Source organism: Marmota flaviventris, chromosome 13 (assembly GCF_047511675.1).
Source record: "Marmota flaviventris isolate mMarFla1 chromosome 13, mMarFla1.hap1, whole genome shotgun sequence".
Lineage (NCBI taxonomy): Eukaryota > Metazoa > Chordata > Mammalia > Rodentia > Sciuridae > Marmota > Marmota flaviventris.
Genome location: NC_092510.1, coordinates 80,600,942 through 80,619,030, shown reverse-complemented (window position 1 = coordinate 80,619,030; position 18,089 = coordinate 80,600,942). Strand labels below are relative to the sequence as shown.

The following is an 18,089-nucleotide window of genomic DNA, read 5'->3' as shown; positions in this document are numbered from 1 at the left end:
ACAGTAGTGGTAGCCTTGTTTGCAGTGTCTTCTAGATTATCAGCTACGAAAAGCCTAGATAGCTGCTGAGAGAGAATAATAAAAACTGATTAATTCATTCTGGAGTTTCCTACCTTCAATTCAGCTTTCCTGTTAAATCAACAGCTTGCTGTTTATATAAATCCTATTTGAATGTATCAGTTTCTCTGATTTTAGTTTTACTCTGTAAAATGCTATTATGGTTCCTCTTTAGCGCTTTAAAATATCTTTTATAAAATAATGTAAGTGTGTTCATTATCAAGGCCATATGATCTGTTGGGTGGCAAGTGCCATAGAGAAAAATTAAGCAAGATGTGGTATAGGGAGGGCTTGAGTTAGGGGCCTGTTGGGGGAAGGGAGCTTTTGTTTTTAGGGTGAGCAGGGAAGCCCTCTCTGTGAAGGTGACATGGTAAGAATCAGAGTGGGAACCATGCAAACCTGTGGAGTGAGAGCTTCCCAGGCCAAGTGAGAGCAACTGTGATGACTCCTGCTGTGTGGGAACTAGCCAGGAGGTCCGAGGGACTGCAGCAGAGCCAAGGAGGCATAGAGTGATGGCAGCAGCTCTTGCAGAGCCTTGAAGGCTTTTGCTCTGAGTTGTAGGGGTTGGAACAGAGGATGCAATGTCCTGACTTGAGTTTTTTAAGGATTATATTGGCTGCTGTACGGTGAATAAACTGGGTCAAGAATGGAAAAATCGTGGGGGTTGTGGCTCAGTGGTAGAGTGCTCACCTAGCATGTGTGAGGCACTAAAGGTCCATCAATAGCTAATAAAAACATTAAAAAAAAAAAAAAAAAAAAAGAATGAAAAAATCCCTACCTGGTCTTGCTGAGATGTGGCCTTCATTGGTGAAGATCATGTCTGACATGGTATTATGGGACAGCAGGTTTTGGATAAGCCTGAAGGAGTTTAAGAAAAAGAGATTGAAATGTAATTATTTTCTAGTTTAATTTATTTGCCTTATAGAACTCAATAACTATGGGAACCTATTCCAGTAATATTAGGAGAAATATTTATAGTTTACAAATGATAATGTTTGTAATTTTGTTTCCTAGGTGATAGTCCAAGTGTGGACCCCACAGTGAAACTAGGAGCTGTGGGTGGAAATGGATTTAAAGTTGCCCTTAGAACACCTCATCTGGAAAAGAGATACACGTAGGTTCTTAATTTTTATCTTGGGCCTCTGGGGAACAGAATCAGGCAGCATTTTGTCTTAAATGTAGCCTAGTATTATTTACTGCCTGTTGCTCATTGGAACAAGAGTAGATGGAATAGCCAGCCTCTGGTTTTTCAGGCCAGTTGGAGGGGATCGTCACTTTATTTATTTGAGTACATTACATTTCAATGGATGGCAAGCAATGGGAATCATAAGCTGGCCCAGAACTCACTCCTTACAACAGCCCTTGGTTTTCCAGGGAAAAATCACATAGGAAAGATGAAGGTGAAGATAATAAGGCACATTGACATTTTCCTGTTGACAGATGGATGACCCAGTGCAGTTCTCTCTTTGCCTCATCCCAGACTCCTGAACTTCTGGGTATTGTATTTTGAGGCTCTCAGGGTTAAATCAGAATGTATTTTCCTACTGAAACAGTATTAAAAACAACTGGGCATGATTGAGTACCTTAGGTCCAGTATAGGATTTACAAAATGACCCAAAAGCCAAATGATAATATCACTTCTATGAGAAAACCTTTTTTGAAAAACATTTTGTATGGTGAGTACTTATAGATAAGAAGACGAAGTTAGAGGATAGGTAATTGTCCAAGGTCATAGATCTGATAATTAGAGAATCCAGGATTTAATTTTGTTCTATTTGATAAGTCCAGTGTTCTTCATTACTGACCTACTCTGTCTCTTGGTAGTATCTGTTACTAAATTAACCAAAAATTTAGCATAGTAAATAATAGAATGTAATAAATAACAGGTTTTATAAACATCCATTGTACTTAATAGGTATAAGTAATTTTTTTTTTCCTGGTTGTACACAAAGTATATGCACACCATTCTTCATACACGTACTTCATACATGTACCATTCTTCATACATGTCTTCATACATGTACTTAGGGTAATGATGTCCATCTCATTCCACTGTCTTTCCTAACCCCATACCCCTCCCTTCCCCTCCCATCCCTTTGCCCTATCTAGAGTTTGTCTAATCCTCCCTTGCTCCCTCTCCCAACCCCACTATGAATCAGCCTCCTTATATTGGAGAAAACATTTGGCATTTGGTATTTTGGGATTTGCTAACTTCACTTAGCATTATATTCTCCAACTTCATCCATTTACCTGCAAATGCCATGATTTTATTCAGCTATCCCACTCCTCAGTACACGCAAAGGACTTAAAAACAGCAGGGACACAGCCATTTGCAGCATTATTCACAATAGCTAAACTGTGGAATCAACCTAGATGCCCTTTAGTAGATGATTGGATAAAAAAATGCAGCATATATACATCATGGAATATTACTCAGCAATAAAAGAGAATAAAATCATGGCATTTGCAAGTAAATGCTTAGTCATTTTTAAAGAACATTTACGTACTTATTTTACTTTATAGTGTGTTTTCATTATTGTAACAGAAACCTGAGCTAATTCAACTTGAAAAAGGAAAGATTTATTTTGGCTCACAGTTTTGTAGGTTTCAATCCATGACCAATTGGCTTTCTTGCTTTGAGTTTATGGCAGCTCATAATATCATGACAATAGAGTGTGGTAGAAGAGGCCTGTTCACTTAATGGCTGGGTATAAAAAAAAGAAGAGACCAGGGTCCAAGAGTTCTGAGAGCATGTCCTCAATGACCAAAGATCTCCCACTAGGTCCCACTTCTTAAATGTTCCACCACTTCCCAAGTGTCACTGGCTGGGAACCAGGCCTTTAACACATGGGCCTTTGAAGATCATTCCAGATCCCAGTGTTAGCACAGAGACTTGAAACTACCTGAGGTTAGAGATGTAAGGAAAATTAGAAAGGGTGAGACAGTTGAGAAAACAGTTTTATTAAAAATAATAATAATAATTAGGAGGATAACAGCCAAGTCATTCAGAAAAGGGTTCATGAAGAACATGAATTCGTATCTCGATCCTGGAGGAATGGATTGGTTTGGGGTTGACAAAGGACTGGGAGAGTGTCAGTGAGAACCAGAGAGTGATCTTGTATAGAGAGAACGCTTAAGCTGAATGCAGTGGAGAGACGGAGTCCAGGAAGAGCTGGTTGAACAGGAAGATCACCATAGCGACCAGCCTCTTCAGTGAGAGCTGAGAGTTGCCACGACCTAAACAGCTGGATGTAGCTTTTATGGATTCCTATGAGAAGTGGCAAAGACAGAGTCCTGGTCAGCTATATAGGTATGAGAGGCAGGGAAACCATCTCCCAAGCTAATAAGTCATTTTGACATGAGATGCTTAGAAAAATACTATTCGGTGGAGACCCAAGTATCATCTGCTGGTGTCTTTGAATGCTGGGAAGTGGTACAGCCCTGGGGCTCATTAGTGTAGCACTGGGACAGTTAATATTCTTATACAGCCAGTTTCCTGAAGTGTTCTCTTCGAATCTAATTTAGAATAAATGCAAACCCAGATTCTTAAGCCAGACATATATTATTTTTGGATTTTCTGTTTGGTATTAGCTCAGGTTTTGTTCCTCCAAATAGTTAGGACTTGACTATATATGAGATGGTTCATTCAGGAAAGATTTTAAAGTTAGTTTTATTCATGTCTTGGATATTCTTTCAATGTTTGAACCAGAATTCAGTTTGAGAATAGTGAAGACCAAGAAGTAAACCCACTGAAGTTCAGCCTTCTCACCTGGATTGAAGAAGACATTTTCCTGGCCATAAGTCATAGTCAGTCCAACTCACAATCTGTCATTCACCATTTGACTATGGTCCCTTCTGAGATGGATGAGGAGCAAGGACAGCTCAATGTCAGGTATTGCAGTACTTCCTGTGTTTCATACATTAAATAAGCAAATGCAGTTATGCTTTTGTCTTTTATGAGGGTACATCTCTTTTTAACTTCTAGTGAGCAAGGCTGAGAAGCAATAGCTTTCTTGGTAGATTTAGTGAGAGGGTTAAGTCTGGGCTTAGGGTATAAGCTTAGTGGTAGCATTCTTGTCTAGCATATGTGAGTTTCTGAACTTAATCCCCAGCCCTAAATAAATAAATAAATAGGAATAAGTCAAGTTTTGAGTCATGTCAAAAAAACAGATTAATAAATATATCAGAAACATGGGCTGGGGTTAGCTCAGCGGTAGAGCACTTGCCTCGCATGCATGAGGCCCTGGGTCTGATCCTCACACCACATAAAAATAAATAAATAAAAATAAAGATATTGTGTCCATCTACAACTGAAAAATGTTTTAAAATATATCAGAAGCAGTGAAAAGTAGGACAACTACCAATAAATAAGGAAGTGGTAACTTTATAATGTAGACAATTAGGTGATTGGTTTTATGGAAAATAGAGCTAAGTAACAAGTAACTGCTTTATCTAGGTTTAGACTTAGAATAGTTTATTTCCCATCTCTCTGTTTCCATAAATGTATGTGTGTATGAGTATGTTGTATTGAATCAGTGCAGCATCAAAGGGCTTATTTAAATATGCAATGCTTATTTCTCTTTCTGATTTGCAAAATCAGTAAGATGTCAGTACTTTTGAGAATAATGGCTGTTTATCCCTCTCAACCCACCCCCCCCTTTTTTTTTAACCTTCTTCAGTTCTTCTGTGACAGTGGATGGGATCATAATCAGTATGTGTTGCAGTCCCAAGACTAAATCAGTAGCAGTGCAGCTGGTTGATGGCCAGATACTGAAGTACCTTTGGGGTGAGTATCAAAGTTTTAGGAAAGTATGTTTATGACTTATGTAAATTTTCAGTTTCTGAGAACATGTACTTGGGAGTAGCTTGTCAGTATAATGTTGTTGTTACGGTTTCTTTTTTTCCCCTTGCATTATTGTGGATTGAACCCAGAGCTTCACACATACTAGGCAAATGCTCTACCTCTGAGCATCATCCCTCAACTCAATTGTTAGAGGTCTTTTAACTACCCTGGAAAACTTTTAAGCTGCAGACCAGAAGTGGCAGGTGTATTCTATTACTGTTTTCTCTTGTAATGAACATAATATCCTAATGATATCCCAAATACAACATGTTTGGTGGTGGTATTTTTTTTTATTATTATTGTTGTTTTAAGAGTAGTAAGTGATTTATAAACCAAACCTGCCAATCTTATAGAGTCACCTTCTCTGACTGTTGAACCATGGAAGAACCCTGGTGGATTTCCTGTTCAGTTTCCTTATCCATGTACACAGATAGAATTGGCCATGATAGGAGGAGAGGTAAGTGAACATAGGGTGGGAATATTTACCACTTAAAAAAGTTATTCAGAGACAAATGTGGACTTTGGAGTTAGACATGGGTCTCCACTAAATCCCAGGTCATCAATGGGAAGTTAACTTCCTTTCCCAAGTCACACCTCTTTCATCTATGAAAAGGGAAAAATCAATGTCTTTCAGGGGCCTGGGGAGAATTTTAATGAGATAATGTATGCAATTTGCAAATTTTATCCTTAGTTTACAGAATATTCAAAGTTATTTTATTAAATATCTCTTGAGGAAAGCACAAATGCAGTCTCAAAATTAGTCTTAAGTAGGTTGTCATTCAACAAATATTAGTCTGTATATATATACTAGAATGTCTGTAATTGGGGTGAATGGTAGGATATACTGATTACAAAATGAGACAACTGAGTTAATCCCTACTCTGGTGCATGTGCTGAGATGTAAAGAAAGCTCTGCTTAGAAACAAAGAGTTTCAGGGAGAAGGAAATAGAGACACCCTAAGCTTGGCAAGATCTTGCCTTCTCTAGGAGGCTGAATGGAGGTATTATGGCTGGAGCTGAGGGAGACTCCATTGGAAAGAGTTTGGATTTTTTCAATAAAGGTTAGAAAGTTATTCGTGATTTTTAATCCCAGAATAATATGTTCTGCTTCATGGATGATTTTGGCTGCCTAGAAGAGTAGGTGGGAAGGATGAGATGGAATGGGGAATCAACACAGAGACTATTGGAGTGGAGTCCGTGGGAGGAGAAAGGACGTGTATTTGAGGTAGAGGAGACGTGGCTGCTGATGGCAGGATGGCATTGTACTCCATTTTTCATTGGACATTCATGTCTCACATACATTCAGCCCTGATTACAAAGACATAGATATAGAATCATAGTGCAATAAAACTATGTAGTAAAGAAGTTAGGCTTAATGAGTTTGAAATAAACTTGCTTATTTCAACTTTATTTCTTTTCAGGAATGTGTCCTTGGTCTGACTGATAGATGTCGCTTTTTCATCAATGACACTGAGGTATCAAGGCTTGATTTGGTGCTGGATCCTTTTCCTAGTGTTGGCTCCAAGAACTAAAGCTAGCTTTTTCCCTTGCCTCATTGTAGGTTGCATCAAATATCACATCATTTGCAGTATATGATGATTTTTTATTGTTGACAACTCATTCCCATACATGCCAGTGTTTTCCCCTGAGGGATGCTTCACTTAAAAGTAAGTTTTTAGTGTATGAAATGGGGACAGCCCCTTTCCCAGTATCTTTTTGTTTTTTGGAGTCTTGATCACTTTTAAATTCTTCACTTACTTTAGTTTTTTATCATGGAGTTCTAGACTAGAGGGTGTGTGTGTGTGTGTGTGTGTGTGTGTGTGTGTTTTCCTGATTTGAAAAGTTGGTTTATTTTCTTTGCTACTAGCAAACAGGGACTTCCTTCCACTGATGGTGCTTAGACTATAGTAGTAATGCTAAAAAATAGAAAGGCTGTCCCAGTCACCCTGCATTTTTCCAAATTATTTGAGAAGTTATATATGTGAATATATATGAGGGTGGGCAACCACAGAATGAGATTGTTTATAAAAGGGCTGATGAACTTGGAGTTGAATGAGAGAGCAGAGGAACATGGTTAATTACTCTTAGATAACATGTGCAGATTCAAGTGCAATTGATACAAAGTGGCTTGTTAGGAGAATTTTTTTAAGGCCAGTGGTATTTTTAGCATTACAGGCAGGTCTGTGCAGTAATCACACCTCTAATGGGGAAGTTCTACGGAAGGTGGAGAGGGGTTCACGGATTGTCACAGTTGTGCCCCAGGACACAAAGCTTATATTACAGGTAAGCTGATGTTTTAGGCTTGCTGATTCTCCTTTAGTCAGTACCAAACTAGTCTTGCAGATTGTATTTTTGGCTCTCATCATTTTTAATCATTTATCATAAACCTTTCTGGCTAGGTTGTCTGTAACTTTATACAAAAAAGTGTTGAAGCTGGGCGCAGTGGCGCACACCTGTAATCCCAGCAGCTCTCCAGGCTGAGGCAGGAATACCGCGAATTCAAAGCCAGCCTCAGCAAAAGTGAGGCATTAAGCCACTCAGTGAGACCCTGTCTCTAAATAAAATACAAAATGGGCCTGGGAATGTGACTCAGTGGCTGAGTGCCCCTGAGTAATTCCCCCCCCCCCCCCCGGTAATCCCCCTCCCCCCCCAAAAAAAGAGAGTGTAAATACAGGCTCTGACCAGAAAGGCTCAAAGGGAAGCTTTCCCCCTAAATCAAGATACATATTGAGCACAACTAGAATCTACCACTAGCATTCTCATTTTATAGAATTATAGTAGTTTTTTTTTTTGAAGAATAGGTAAAATTGGCAATTTAAATTTTTTCTACTTCATTAAATTAATAATGCTGTGTGTTTTAATTTGTTTATTTTAAGATGCCAAGGGGAAACTTAGAAGTTGTTCATCATCGAGCCCTCGTTTTAACTCAGATTCGGAAGTGGCTGGACAAGTAAGTGCCATGTGTTTGACTAGTTAGCTCATCGTAAATTGTGTGTAGACAACAAGTACTTTAAATTTAGGCGTATGGGAAACTTTCACTATCAATATCTTCAGTCAAATTTCTCAAGCTTTTGTGTTTTTTTCCCCCTCCATTTTTTTTTTTTTACTTTCAGATTTTAATAGATATTTAGCAGAAGGATCATGAAGTTTATCACACAAAGGGGCTCCTCCTAACTCTAGGGGATGTCTGGGCTTAACCATGGGTGTAGGTGGCTTGTAAACCCAGGGAAATTGTGCACCAGATGTCCATATGTGTTCATCCAGGTAGAAAGCCAAAGCTCTCTACAGGGTTACAGTTGGGCCACTGATCCAGAAAGCCTGAGTCACTGTCATGAAGGAAATGATGGAATTTCTGAATCTGTTTGGAGCAAATTTTGTATTTTGAAAGTTTATATTATGTTAATCTTTTGTTAAAATAGTAGATCTCAGTTCTCTGATGATTTTCTGCAGAATAAATGTGGGGACATTACAAGTCCTCAGAGTGTCATGACGACTCAGTCACACCTTTAAGAAGACAAATAATCTGGTACCTCATTTTTTCTTTTTCTTTTTTTTTTTTTTTAAAGAGAGAGAATTTTAATATTTATTTTTTAGTTTTCGGCGGACACAACATCTTTGTTTGTATGTGGTGCTAAGGATCGAACCCAGGCCGCACGCATGCCAGTCGAGCACGCTACTGCTTGAGCCACATCCCCAGCCCTCATTTTTTCATTCTGTAATTTCAGAGTACAAATCAACTAGTAGTTGTTTTTGACAATTAGGCTATAATCTCATTATAATTGGTTTAAATAAAAATTTCTGTTAAATACCCTATCCATTTTCTGTATCCTTACAGACTTATGTTCAAAGAAGCATTTGAATGCATGAGAAAACTAAGAATTAATCTCAACCTGATTCATGATCATAACCCCAAGGTAACTCTAAATCTGACATCGACCCTGGCTTACTTAATTACTTTGACTAATGTGATCTGAACTAAAATGTTTGTCCATTTTTTTTGGTAGGTGTTTCTTGAAAATGTGGAAACCTTCATAAGACAGATAGATTCTGTAAATCATATAAATTTGTTTTTCACAGAATTGAAGTAAGTATTTTGACAATTCCCAAGTATCATTTCCATAATTTTTTTTCTTGTTAATGAAATCAAACAAATAGAGAAGAAAAAGATTGTTGAGTTTTCAAAATTTCCCATGACTCTTAGATGCCAGTAAGTTTTTTGTTGTTTTAAGAACAGCCTACTTAAGGTTATGAGACTTGATAAGCTGTCATTCAGAATTATTAGACTGGATTTGTAGGTCTACATATAAAACTGTTTATTCTTAGGAGATTAAAATCAAATGCTGTATTTCTCTGCAGTGACCTTTTTCGTAAGATCTTAATGAAATAATTTAAACATGGAAAAACTGACAGAGTTGTCTATAAAGTGTCCTGTACCATCACTCAGATTGTCCAGTTTATATTTTCCTATATGTGCTTTATCTATAATCTGCCCGTTTATCATTCATCTTGTTTTGGACACATATCAGACTTTAGACATCAGTTCTTTGCCTCCTAGTATTTCACCTTGCATAGTGTTATTGGAGTATATTCTTTGAGTATGGGCTGGTTTTGGTCTTTTTTTTAAAGGTCAAATTTTTCTGCAGTGAAAGGAACAAGTTTCAGCAAATGTATACTTTCTGTAACCTGAGCCCCTGGCAAGTTAGCATTTCCTTCTTAGAAAATTCCCTCGAATTCCTTCTCAATCAGTCCTCACGTCCCATCCCTGTTCCAAGTGTTTCACCGGGAATCAGTTCACTTGTTCAATAACATCATATAAACGGAGCCAAATAGTATGTACTTTTCCTGTGTAGACAGAGTTTGTTTTCACTCAGCATATTGTCTTGAAGTTCATCTGTGTTCATGTATCATTAGTTCATTCTTTTTATTGCTCAGCAATATGCCATTGTGTTAATGTAGTACCATTTATTTATTCCTATTACTGGACACTGGAGCACCCTCTTTGGAGCACCCTCATTGGAGCTAATATAAATATAAATCTATGAATGTAACTATACAAGTCTTTTGTGGACATGTTTCATTTTTCAATATTTTAATAATTAAACTGTTTTCCAAAGCCATTTTTTTTTTTTTTTTTTTTTGTAAGTATGCTGGATACGCATTAGTAGTTTGATCACTGGGCCATGTGTTAAGTTAGTGACCTGGTTATACACACTTTTTCTTAGGGAAGAAGATGTCACAAAGACTATGTACCCTCCACCAGTCAACAGCAGCATCCAACTGTCCAGGGATACCAGTGAGAAAAAACTTGACCTTATCTGTGATGCTATGCGAGCAGCCATGGAGAACATAAACCCTCACAAGTATGGGTGCTGTCGTTATTGGCGTCTTTTGAATAATGGAGATGTGTAGTTGTCCTTGTCCAGCTTATTCATCCTTCTCATTCTGGTGTTCTTCACTTGTTACCTCAGGTACTGCCTATCCATACTCACATCTCATGTGAAGAAAACTACCCCAGAATTGGAAATTGTCCTGCAGAAGGTACACGAACTTCAAGGTAGAGACCTGCTCATAGATAGAGGGTTTAACATGGCCTCAGTAGTCACTAGTCTTCTGAGATGACCATCACCTCATAATGTCACATCCCAGAGTAACATGTGGCCTTTTGGTTTCCATTTTAAGACCTGTTGTTGTTTTTGAGTGGTGCCTTGCAAAGCATGACAAAACAGTCAAAAATATATATTCATCTGGTACCCAATTGTCAGAAAACTTATTACTCCATGTTTTTGGTCATGTTGTTAGGTCTGTGGGGTTTTGTCCCCAGGTTCTGATCTGTTTTGTTTTCTGAAACACCAACAGAAAATGCTCCATCTGTTCCTGATGCCGTAAGTGCAGAGGAGGCCTTAAAATACTTACTGCTTCTGGTGGATGTTAATGAATTATATGATCATTCTCTTGGGACCTATGACTTTGACTTGGTCCTCATGGTAGCCGAAAAGTCACAAAAGGTATGTGGAGTTACTGCTTTTGCATCATTTGGGGTCTTGTTTGTATAATCATAGGAGCGTGAACCCCAGCTTCTGGGAGTACAGCGTCTTGTCGATAAGCTATGGGTACGGGACTGAGGCTGATCTGTGAGTCTCTAGAGCCCACCCACTTAGCCTCATCCTCTGACGTAGTTCTGTGCTTATCAAAGTGTTTTGATTCTGGGGTTGAGGAGGTGAAAAAAAAAAAATGTCATTATTTCTAAAATACATTATACGCACATGTGTGAACTATTATCTTGTAAAGGAAATGTTCTGAGTACTTCGTATTCCACTGCAGTTCTCTTTTCCACCTTTGTGTATATGCTACAGTCAAAAAGTTTGAGCACCATTTTTTTTTTCTTTTAAGTTTTTCTTTTAGGTCTTCGTTTCTTCCCCTATTAATTTGTTCTTTGCTCTTCCTAGAACTGTTCTTTCCAAAATGGAAACTCTGGTCCTTCATTTCTCTGCTTAAAATTCTTCATGAGCTCTTTATTTCCACTAGGATGTGGTTTAGGAGTCAACACATGGCTTTGGAACCCTCCCGCAATCTGGCCTCTGTGTACCTCTCTGTTCTCTTCTCAGCACATCTTGTTCTTTGCCCATGGAGGACAGGCAGTGCTTTGTTATCCTCCCCCACTGCACACTGCCACTTGCCTTTATTTAGGTAGCATTATGTCTGCCACCTGGGCATAGGCTTCCACTGCCGCCACCCTGGTAGCCTGGCTAGTTCTCTCCTAGTAAACCCTTCCTGCCCTGCCCCTGTTCAAGGACTGGGTGAGATGCTCTTCTGTGGCACCCAGGGCCTATCCCTGCATAGCACAGTCTCCTACAGTAGCCGTTTCCTGAAGTGAAGGGCTATGTTTCATTTTTTATACTTATCCAATGTTTAATAAATATTTATTGATGAAATAATTTGGCCCAAGTTACTTCCAGATCACAGTCGTGAGCATTTAATTATTTCCATTTTTCCCCCAGTATTGTTACATGTATTCATCCATTTGTCTTATGAACAGAAAGCATTTCTTTTTCAGGAAGAAAAACAATTGACTTCTAGGGCATGGCCCAGGGTTAGAAATGATATGAAGATGGGTAGTGCCAATAAATGCTAGGTCCGTAGGACCTCTAAGTTTTGTGTCAACTCAGTATGGTTTACCTTTGTTTTACCTGTGCTCTTTGTAAATGGGGGACACAGAATGTCATGAAAACAGTACCAAGAGCAGTGCCGTGCACTGTTAGGAGAAACTTGGGTGCCTTAGTTGCCTCGCTTATATAGTACAACCTTGTTTTCCTAAACCTGTGAGGTGAGTGGCTTTTCTGAGACGTAGTTAAGGAGTAGACATTATTATTCCATATATGAACTAATAACACTATATGGGAAAGCATTTTTACCAAAACTTCTTCAATGTAGTTTGATTTTAGGTAATTATGTAATATATAATTAACATAATAGTGCACTAATGTATTTAAAATCATATTGCTCTGAGTTTATTGCTATGATTAAATGTTATATATTTATTTTCATATGTAAATATCAAAAGTAATAATATTCTCATTTATTTTTTTAGGATCCCAAAGAATATCTTCCATTTCTTAATACACTTAAGAAAATGGAAACTAATTACCAGCGGTTCACTATAGATAAACACTTGAAACGCTTTGAAAAGGCCATTGGCCACCTCAGCAAGTGTGGTAAGCTTGAGGATTAGTATGTTTATTTTTGCTTCAAATCTTCTTTGGAACCAGGCAAGGTATGAATTAAAGGTTATTTTAGAAAGAGACTGATTTGATTTCAGTTTCCACTCCTGAAACCTGTAACCATGTTGTCTACTCACCTTATTTTGCCTTATTTTCTGAAAGGCTGGGGGTACACCAAATTGGCTAGGAGGTGCTTCCTACCCAGGAACATAGATCAGATCCTTTTTGGGTTATGAGCACCTCCTAAGTTCAGTACCTCAGTCAAAGCACTATACTACCCTTCTGATAGTGTTGGCCCCATGGGAAGGAACCCTGACATGTCTGGAGTGGGTGGCAGGGCCCTGTCTAGTGCCCTGAGAAGACACAGTTTTAATTGGTAGTGACAGAGTAGAAAAAGAACGGTGCCTGTTGATCTCCTTCACCTGGTCCCTGACCTGTGCTGGAGCAGTTGGGATTCTATACTGAGGTTGACCTGGGGACAAGGAAGAATCTCCTAGGGTGCTTGTTAAGCATTCAGCTCTGGGCTTATTTGGAGAGACTGATTCAGCTGGTCTAAAGGAGGACCAAGGTATATGTTTAATAAGCTCCCCAGGTGAACAGTGTGGGAAGAATTCCTAGTAGAATGCTGGTCCCAATCAGTGCTTCTCCTGCCTCAGATTCTGCAATGGTGCTCATTAAAAATTCCTGAAGTCCTTCTCCAGGTGCTTAGTTTATGTAAAGTCTTAAAAAGGTCCCACATTAATTTTGTTTGGGGACTGTTGGTAGAAATGAAATCCATTTTGCTTCCAAAATCTTAAACCTTGTTTGTGTGAATCTTATTCCTGCAGGACCTGAGTACTTCCCAGAATGCTTAAATTTAATAAAAGATAAAAATTTGTATAAGGAAGCTCTGAAGTTATATCCGCCAAACTCCCAGCAGTACCAGGTGTGTGAAATAAGGCTTTGTGCTTTGGTTGGAAAGGGGTAAGTGAGGGTCCTGAGACCATAATGTCCTTGGTTTCCAGTTTTGTCCTGACACTAGTTAGCTTCATCTTGAACTTCTCATCTAGGGAAATGGCCCGACCTGTCATGAAGAATCACTCTGGGCAGAGACTAAGGGGTTGACCCTGACTGCTCACCTAGAACATCATAGCTGCTTCCCTCCTGCCCTCCTCTTGTCTGGCCTCTGGTCTGGCCTCATGCTGTATGATGATCCGTTTGAAAAATACACATCTTTCCTATTAATTTCAGGAGAAAGGGAGTCGGTTTGGTGGGAGTGTTTTTTTTTTTTTTTTTTTTAAATATTTAGCTTTTTTTAATATTCCAAACAACTTTGCTTATAAACTTAATGTATTATGTGATCCTCATAACCTGGTAGGGTGTTGTGGGCAACTTACAGATGAGGACACAATCTGCTATAGCTACAAAGTAGCAGACCTGGGATATGGGGCCCAGGCTGACCTCCAAGTCCCTGCGATTAACCAGCATGCTGCTGTTGGGATTTTCTCTTCATTTGCAGATTACACACATGCCTCTCCTGCTAGTTTTGGTAGCACCAGCTTCTTCCACTCTCCACAGTCCCTGTTACTTGGAGATAGTTCCACAGATGTTACACTGTGTAACAGTGCCTCTGCCAGCACTCTGTCCTGCCCTTCCTCATGTGAAGGAATTTTTGTAGAAATTGTCTTCTCTAGAAAGCCATTGTTTATTGGATGTCAAACACTGATCTCCCGGAGGACCCTATTCTTATCTGGCAGTTCATTCTCTGTTGCCATAAGAGCAGGAACTTGGTGGCAGTTCTTATTTGTTTTATCATTTGTTTGGTTTTATTTTTTGCATAGCTGTGTTCACTGGCTAGAGTAGTGCATATGTAGGTACCTAGTAATCGTTGAATAAATAAATGGTACATCTCCAGTAAGGTTTTGCATGGAAAATGATTGAATTAACTTGTCAACCATAGGGTTTTCCCAAGTGATTCCTGAGACTCAATTATTAGTAATTAAGGCAGCCTACTCTGAAGCTTGAAGAAATTGTCACATTTCCTTACCATCTTATCTCCTGTTGTCACAGGCTATCAGCATTGCTTATGGGGAGCACCTGGTGCAGGAGCAGCTGCATGAGCCAGCGGGGCTTGTGTTTGCCCGTTGTGGTGCCCACTCTAAAGCGCTCTCAGCCTTTCTGACTTGTGGCAGCTGGCAGCAAGCCCTCTGTGTGGCAGCTCAGCTTGATTTGACCCAAGACCAGCTGGCTGACCTTGGTAGAACTCTGGCAGGTGAGCATAGTCATTTATTTTCTACTTCTCTAAAAGGTTTTTTATATTGTTTGGTTTGGAAATTTTGCAAATAAATTTGAGGCAGCATACATTGAGTCAGTCTCATATTCACTGACAAAACTTAATTTAGAATGATCTATTGTAAAGCAGGGTAAAGGTTAAACTACTACAAAAAGAGTCCCAAAATATAGCATTCTAAAGAAAGTAGTTTCTTTAGAATGCTATATTTTGGGACTCTTGTTGAAAGTGGAGGCAGGTTGGTAGTTTCTCTCTCATGTAAGGACTGGTACGTGAGCCTGTCAGTTTCTTAGATGGTTACAGCTTGGTTCTCTTTCCATCTAATATTCCAGTTCTTGGGGAAGTGGCAGAGAGTAATAGGAAGACATTTATTTTTAAGTTGGAAATGACCTAGAAGTTACACTGTTTGTTCTACTCTATCATTTACCAAACATCTATCCGTGGCCACACCTAACAGTGTAGCTGGGTGGCCATGTGCCATGTAAAAAGGTAAAGATGAATTTTGGGATGGAGGCATTCTGGCATAGACGTTGATTGTTGGAGTCCATAATAGAAATTTCCAAGAATGGAGTGTAGGAAAAGGCCAAATGTATAAGCAGCCTGAAAGAGTGGAGGCAGGTTGCTGGCTTTGGGGTCTAGGGATTAGGGTTAGTACCAGGGTCTGATTTCTTTGAGTGGAGGAGAGGGTGAGGATGTCTGTGAGAGGAGATGAGTAGGGCCCTAGCCTTCTCAGCAGTGCTTGAAATAAAGGAATGACTGGTATATTTAGTCCCTGCCTTTCCCTCCTAGTCCATTTTCTGTGGCTAATAGAACAGTATCACTTACCTGTAGACTAGGTTGTAAAGAAAAGAGGTTTTTTTGGCTCATAGTTCTGGTTCAGGATCAAGGGCCCGCATTTGCTGATGGCCTTCTTGTTGGCAGTACTGAGGGGGTATGCGCATCTGTCACATTGAGAGATTGAGTGTGCTTCCAAGTGTGTTAATGAAGCCAGGTGCAGTGGCACATACCTGTAAATCCCAGCAATTGCAGAGGCTGAAGCAGGAGGATCACAAGTTTAAGGCCAGACCCAGCGCCTTAATGAGACTCTCAGCAGTTTAGTAAGACCCTGCCTCAAAATAAAAATCTGATGTCTCTGGGTTCCATCCCTGGTACCAAACAAACAAACAAAAAATTGTGAGTGTGTGTGCGTGTGCGTGTGTGTGTGTGTGTGTGTTTTCTGATCTCTCTCCCACTTCTTATAATACCACTAATATTCAATCATAAAATCCACACTGATGACTCATCTAATTCTAATAAGTCCCCAAAGTCCCACCTCTAAATGCCATAGTTGGATTAAATTTTCACATCTTAACCTCTCAATGGGGATTAAACTCCAACATGAGATTCTGAGGGGATAAACCATATTCAAAAAGCCTTGTAAACACTGTTATGGTTTCAAAAGAAAATAAGCTGTCCTGAAAAAATTCCTAATTATAGCTTATTGAATTTATATACATATTCTCTTTTGTTATTTGTATTATTCCTTTTTCTGTGGGATTAGAAAATGTGTGAGATTATCATTTTTCTTATTCTGATTATTAAGATCTGTAGGCTTCTCTATAATCCCTCTTTTTACAAATGTTGATAATTATTTTGGGCCTTTTTATTATTCTGGCTTTATCATTACTTTTTTAGAAATATACACTATTGGTAGTTCATACCTTTGAGCTCTGTTCTTGGCAGATCTAGTAGCTTCTCTGATATTCTTTACAACTCTTAGCCTACTGTTTACCATGTCTGTGATGGAGCATACCTGACTCTCTGAGGTGAAAGGTGTGCTGGGCCATGGGCAGAGGTCTTGAGCATTGTTGTACAGTGGGGTCACTTTGTGTGCCCATTTACCTGAGGCAGTTTACACAAACTAACAGAAGAAAGAAAACGATTTAAATAGTGGAGATGATCTTACCTTTTTTTTTTTTTTTTTTTTTTTTAAGTGATAATATGCCCTGGAGTGAGCATGAGATGGGAGATAAGCCTGCCTCTTAGTAAGATGTGGGTTACATATGCCCCTCGTAGGGCGATTTATCTCATCTGGGCTGATTGATTCTAGGACCCCAAACATAAGCCATCTACCTCCATCTAGTGCTCAACCAAAGAAACAGCAGCCTCTTCCTGTTAATTCCCATATGCATGCATTTTGAAGGTTAATTTTGACTATATGATTTTCAAATTCTTTTTCTAGATTTTTTAACTGCTATTTAAGATAGGACTCCATGGTATGTGTACTTACTCCCTTCACAGAGACTTACAAAGTGCATAAGATAATATTGTGAAATATTATCTTTGCAGGAAAGCTCGTCGAGCAGAGGAAGTACAGTGATGCGGCCATAGTTCTGGAACAGTATGCCCAGGTGAGCTTACTGTTTTCCCTGTAGAGCCCCAGTCAGCAAGAAGGGGCTTGCTGGTTGCACTTTACTGATAGTGAAAATTAAAGGAACTGTTGGTAGTCATTAGGTCCTAAGATATTGGGAGGGTCTTCTATCTTGCTGACTTGACTTAGAAATTCAGTTTAATACATCTCTAAATACAGATTGAGTATCCCTAATTCCAAATCTTAAAAACTTCAAAATATGAAACTTTTCAAGTGCCAATATGATGCACAGGTAGAAAATTCCACACCTGACCTCATATGATAGGTTGCAGTCAAAATGCAGGCACATCAAAAATACTGTATGAAATTACTTTCAGGACATGTATAATGTGTATACGAGTATCAATGATATCCACAAAATATCACTTTGTGTATATGTAAATATTCCAAAACCTGAAGAAATCCAAAATACTCAGATTCCAAGCCCTTCACATAAGGGATTCTCAAGATATAATTTCAAATTTTGTGGGTTAGAATCCTGTAGAGCTCTAGTATAATACATGCTAGTAATCTGACCTTGGTAAAAAGTACTAAATTCATCTGAAGGTAGTTGTGCTTTTTATGTTGACTTTACCAAAGTAGAAACAGTGAGAAAAGGATCATTATATAACAAAGTAATTCAACTTTAGATACACTTTTGGCTTTTCTTACCATTCTCTCTGTTGGAAATGTTTCTTTTTGCCTCTGGCAGTTTAAGGAGTTCACTTGTACAGCAGATTATAAGTACCCATATGAGCTTTTGCTAGAATTGTAGAATTTTTTGTAAAAATAATAAAAGTGTGCTTTGACACT

The 18,089-nt window shown here is 38.8% G+C and overlaps 1 protein-coding gene across 2 annotated transcripts in view; it reads left to right on the top strand.

The window, feature by feature from the left end:
* The window catches only part of Elp1 (elongator acetyltransferase complex subunit 1), a 56,217-nt gene that overhangs the window by 20,722 nt on the left and 17,406 nt on the right, over window positions 1–18,089 (top strand). For both annotated transcript variants that reach the window (XM_027943006.3, XM_071600822.1), the window contains exons 13-29: window positions 1,072–1,171; window positions 3,767–3,949; window positions 4,737–4,843; window positions 5,254–5,357; window positions 6,322–6,375; window positions 6,462–6,567; window positions 7,068–7,183; window positions 7,777–7,850; window positions 8,736–8,814; window positions 8,905–8,984; window positions 10,123–10,260; window positions 10,369–10,454; window positions 10,757–10,905; window positions 12,489–12,612; window positions 13,446–13,543; window positions 14,668–14,869; window positions 17,216–17,277. In XM_027943006.3, the coding sequence (XP_027798807.2) occupies window positions 1,072–1,171; window positions 3,767–3,949; window positions 4,737–4,843; window positions 5,254–5,357; window positions 6,322–6,375; window positions 6,462–6,567; window positions 7,068–7,183; window positions 7,777–7,850; window positions 8,736–8,814; window positions 8,905–8,984; window positions 10,123–10,260; window positions 10,369–10,454; window positions 10,757–10,905; window positions 12,489–12,612; window positions 13,446–13,543; window positions 14,668–14,869; window positions 17,216–17,277 (1,862 nt within the window). The remainder of the gene's footprint in view (window positions 1–1,071; window positions 1,172–3,766; window positions 3,950–4,736; window positions 4,844–5,253; window positions 5,358–6,321; window positions 6,376–6,461; window positions 6,568–7,067; window positions 7,184–7,776; window positions 7,851–8,735; window positions 8,815–8,904; window positions 8,985–10,122; window positions 10,261–10,368; window positions 10,455–10,756; window positions 10,906–12,488; window positions 12,613–13,445; window positions 13,544–14,667; window positions 14,870–17,215; window positions 17,278–18,089) is intronic.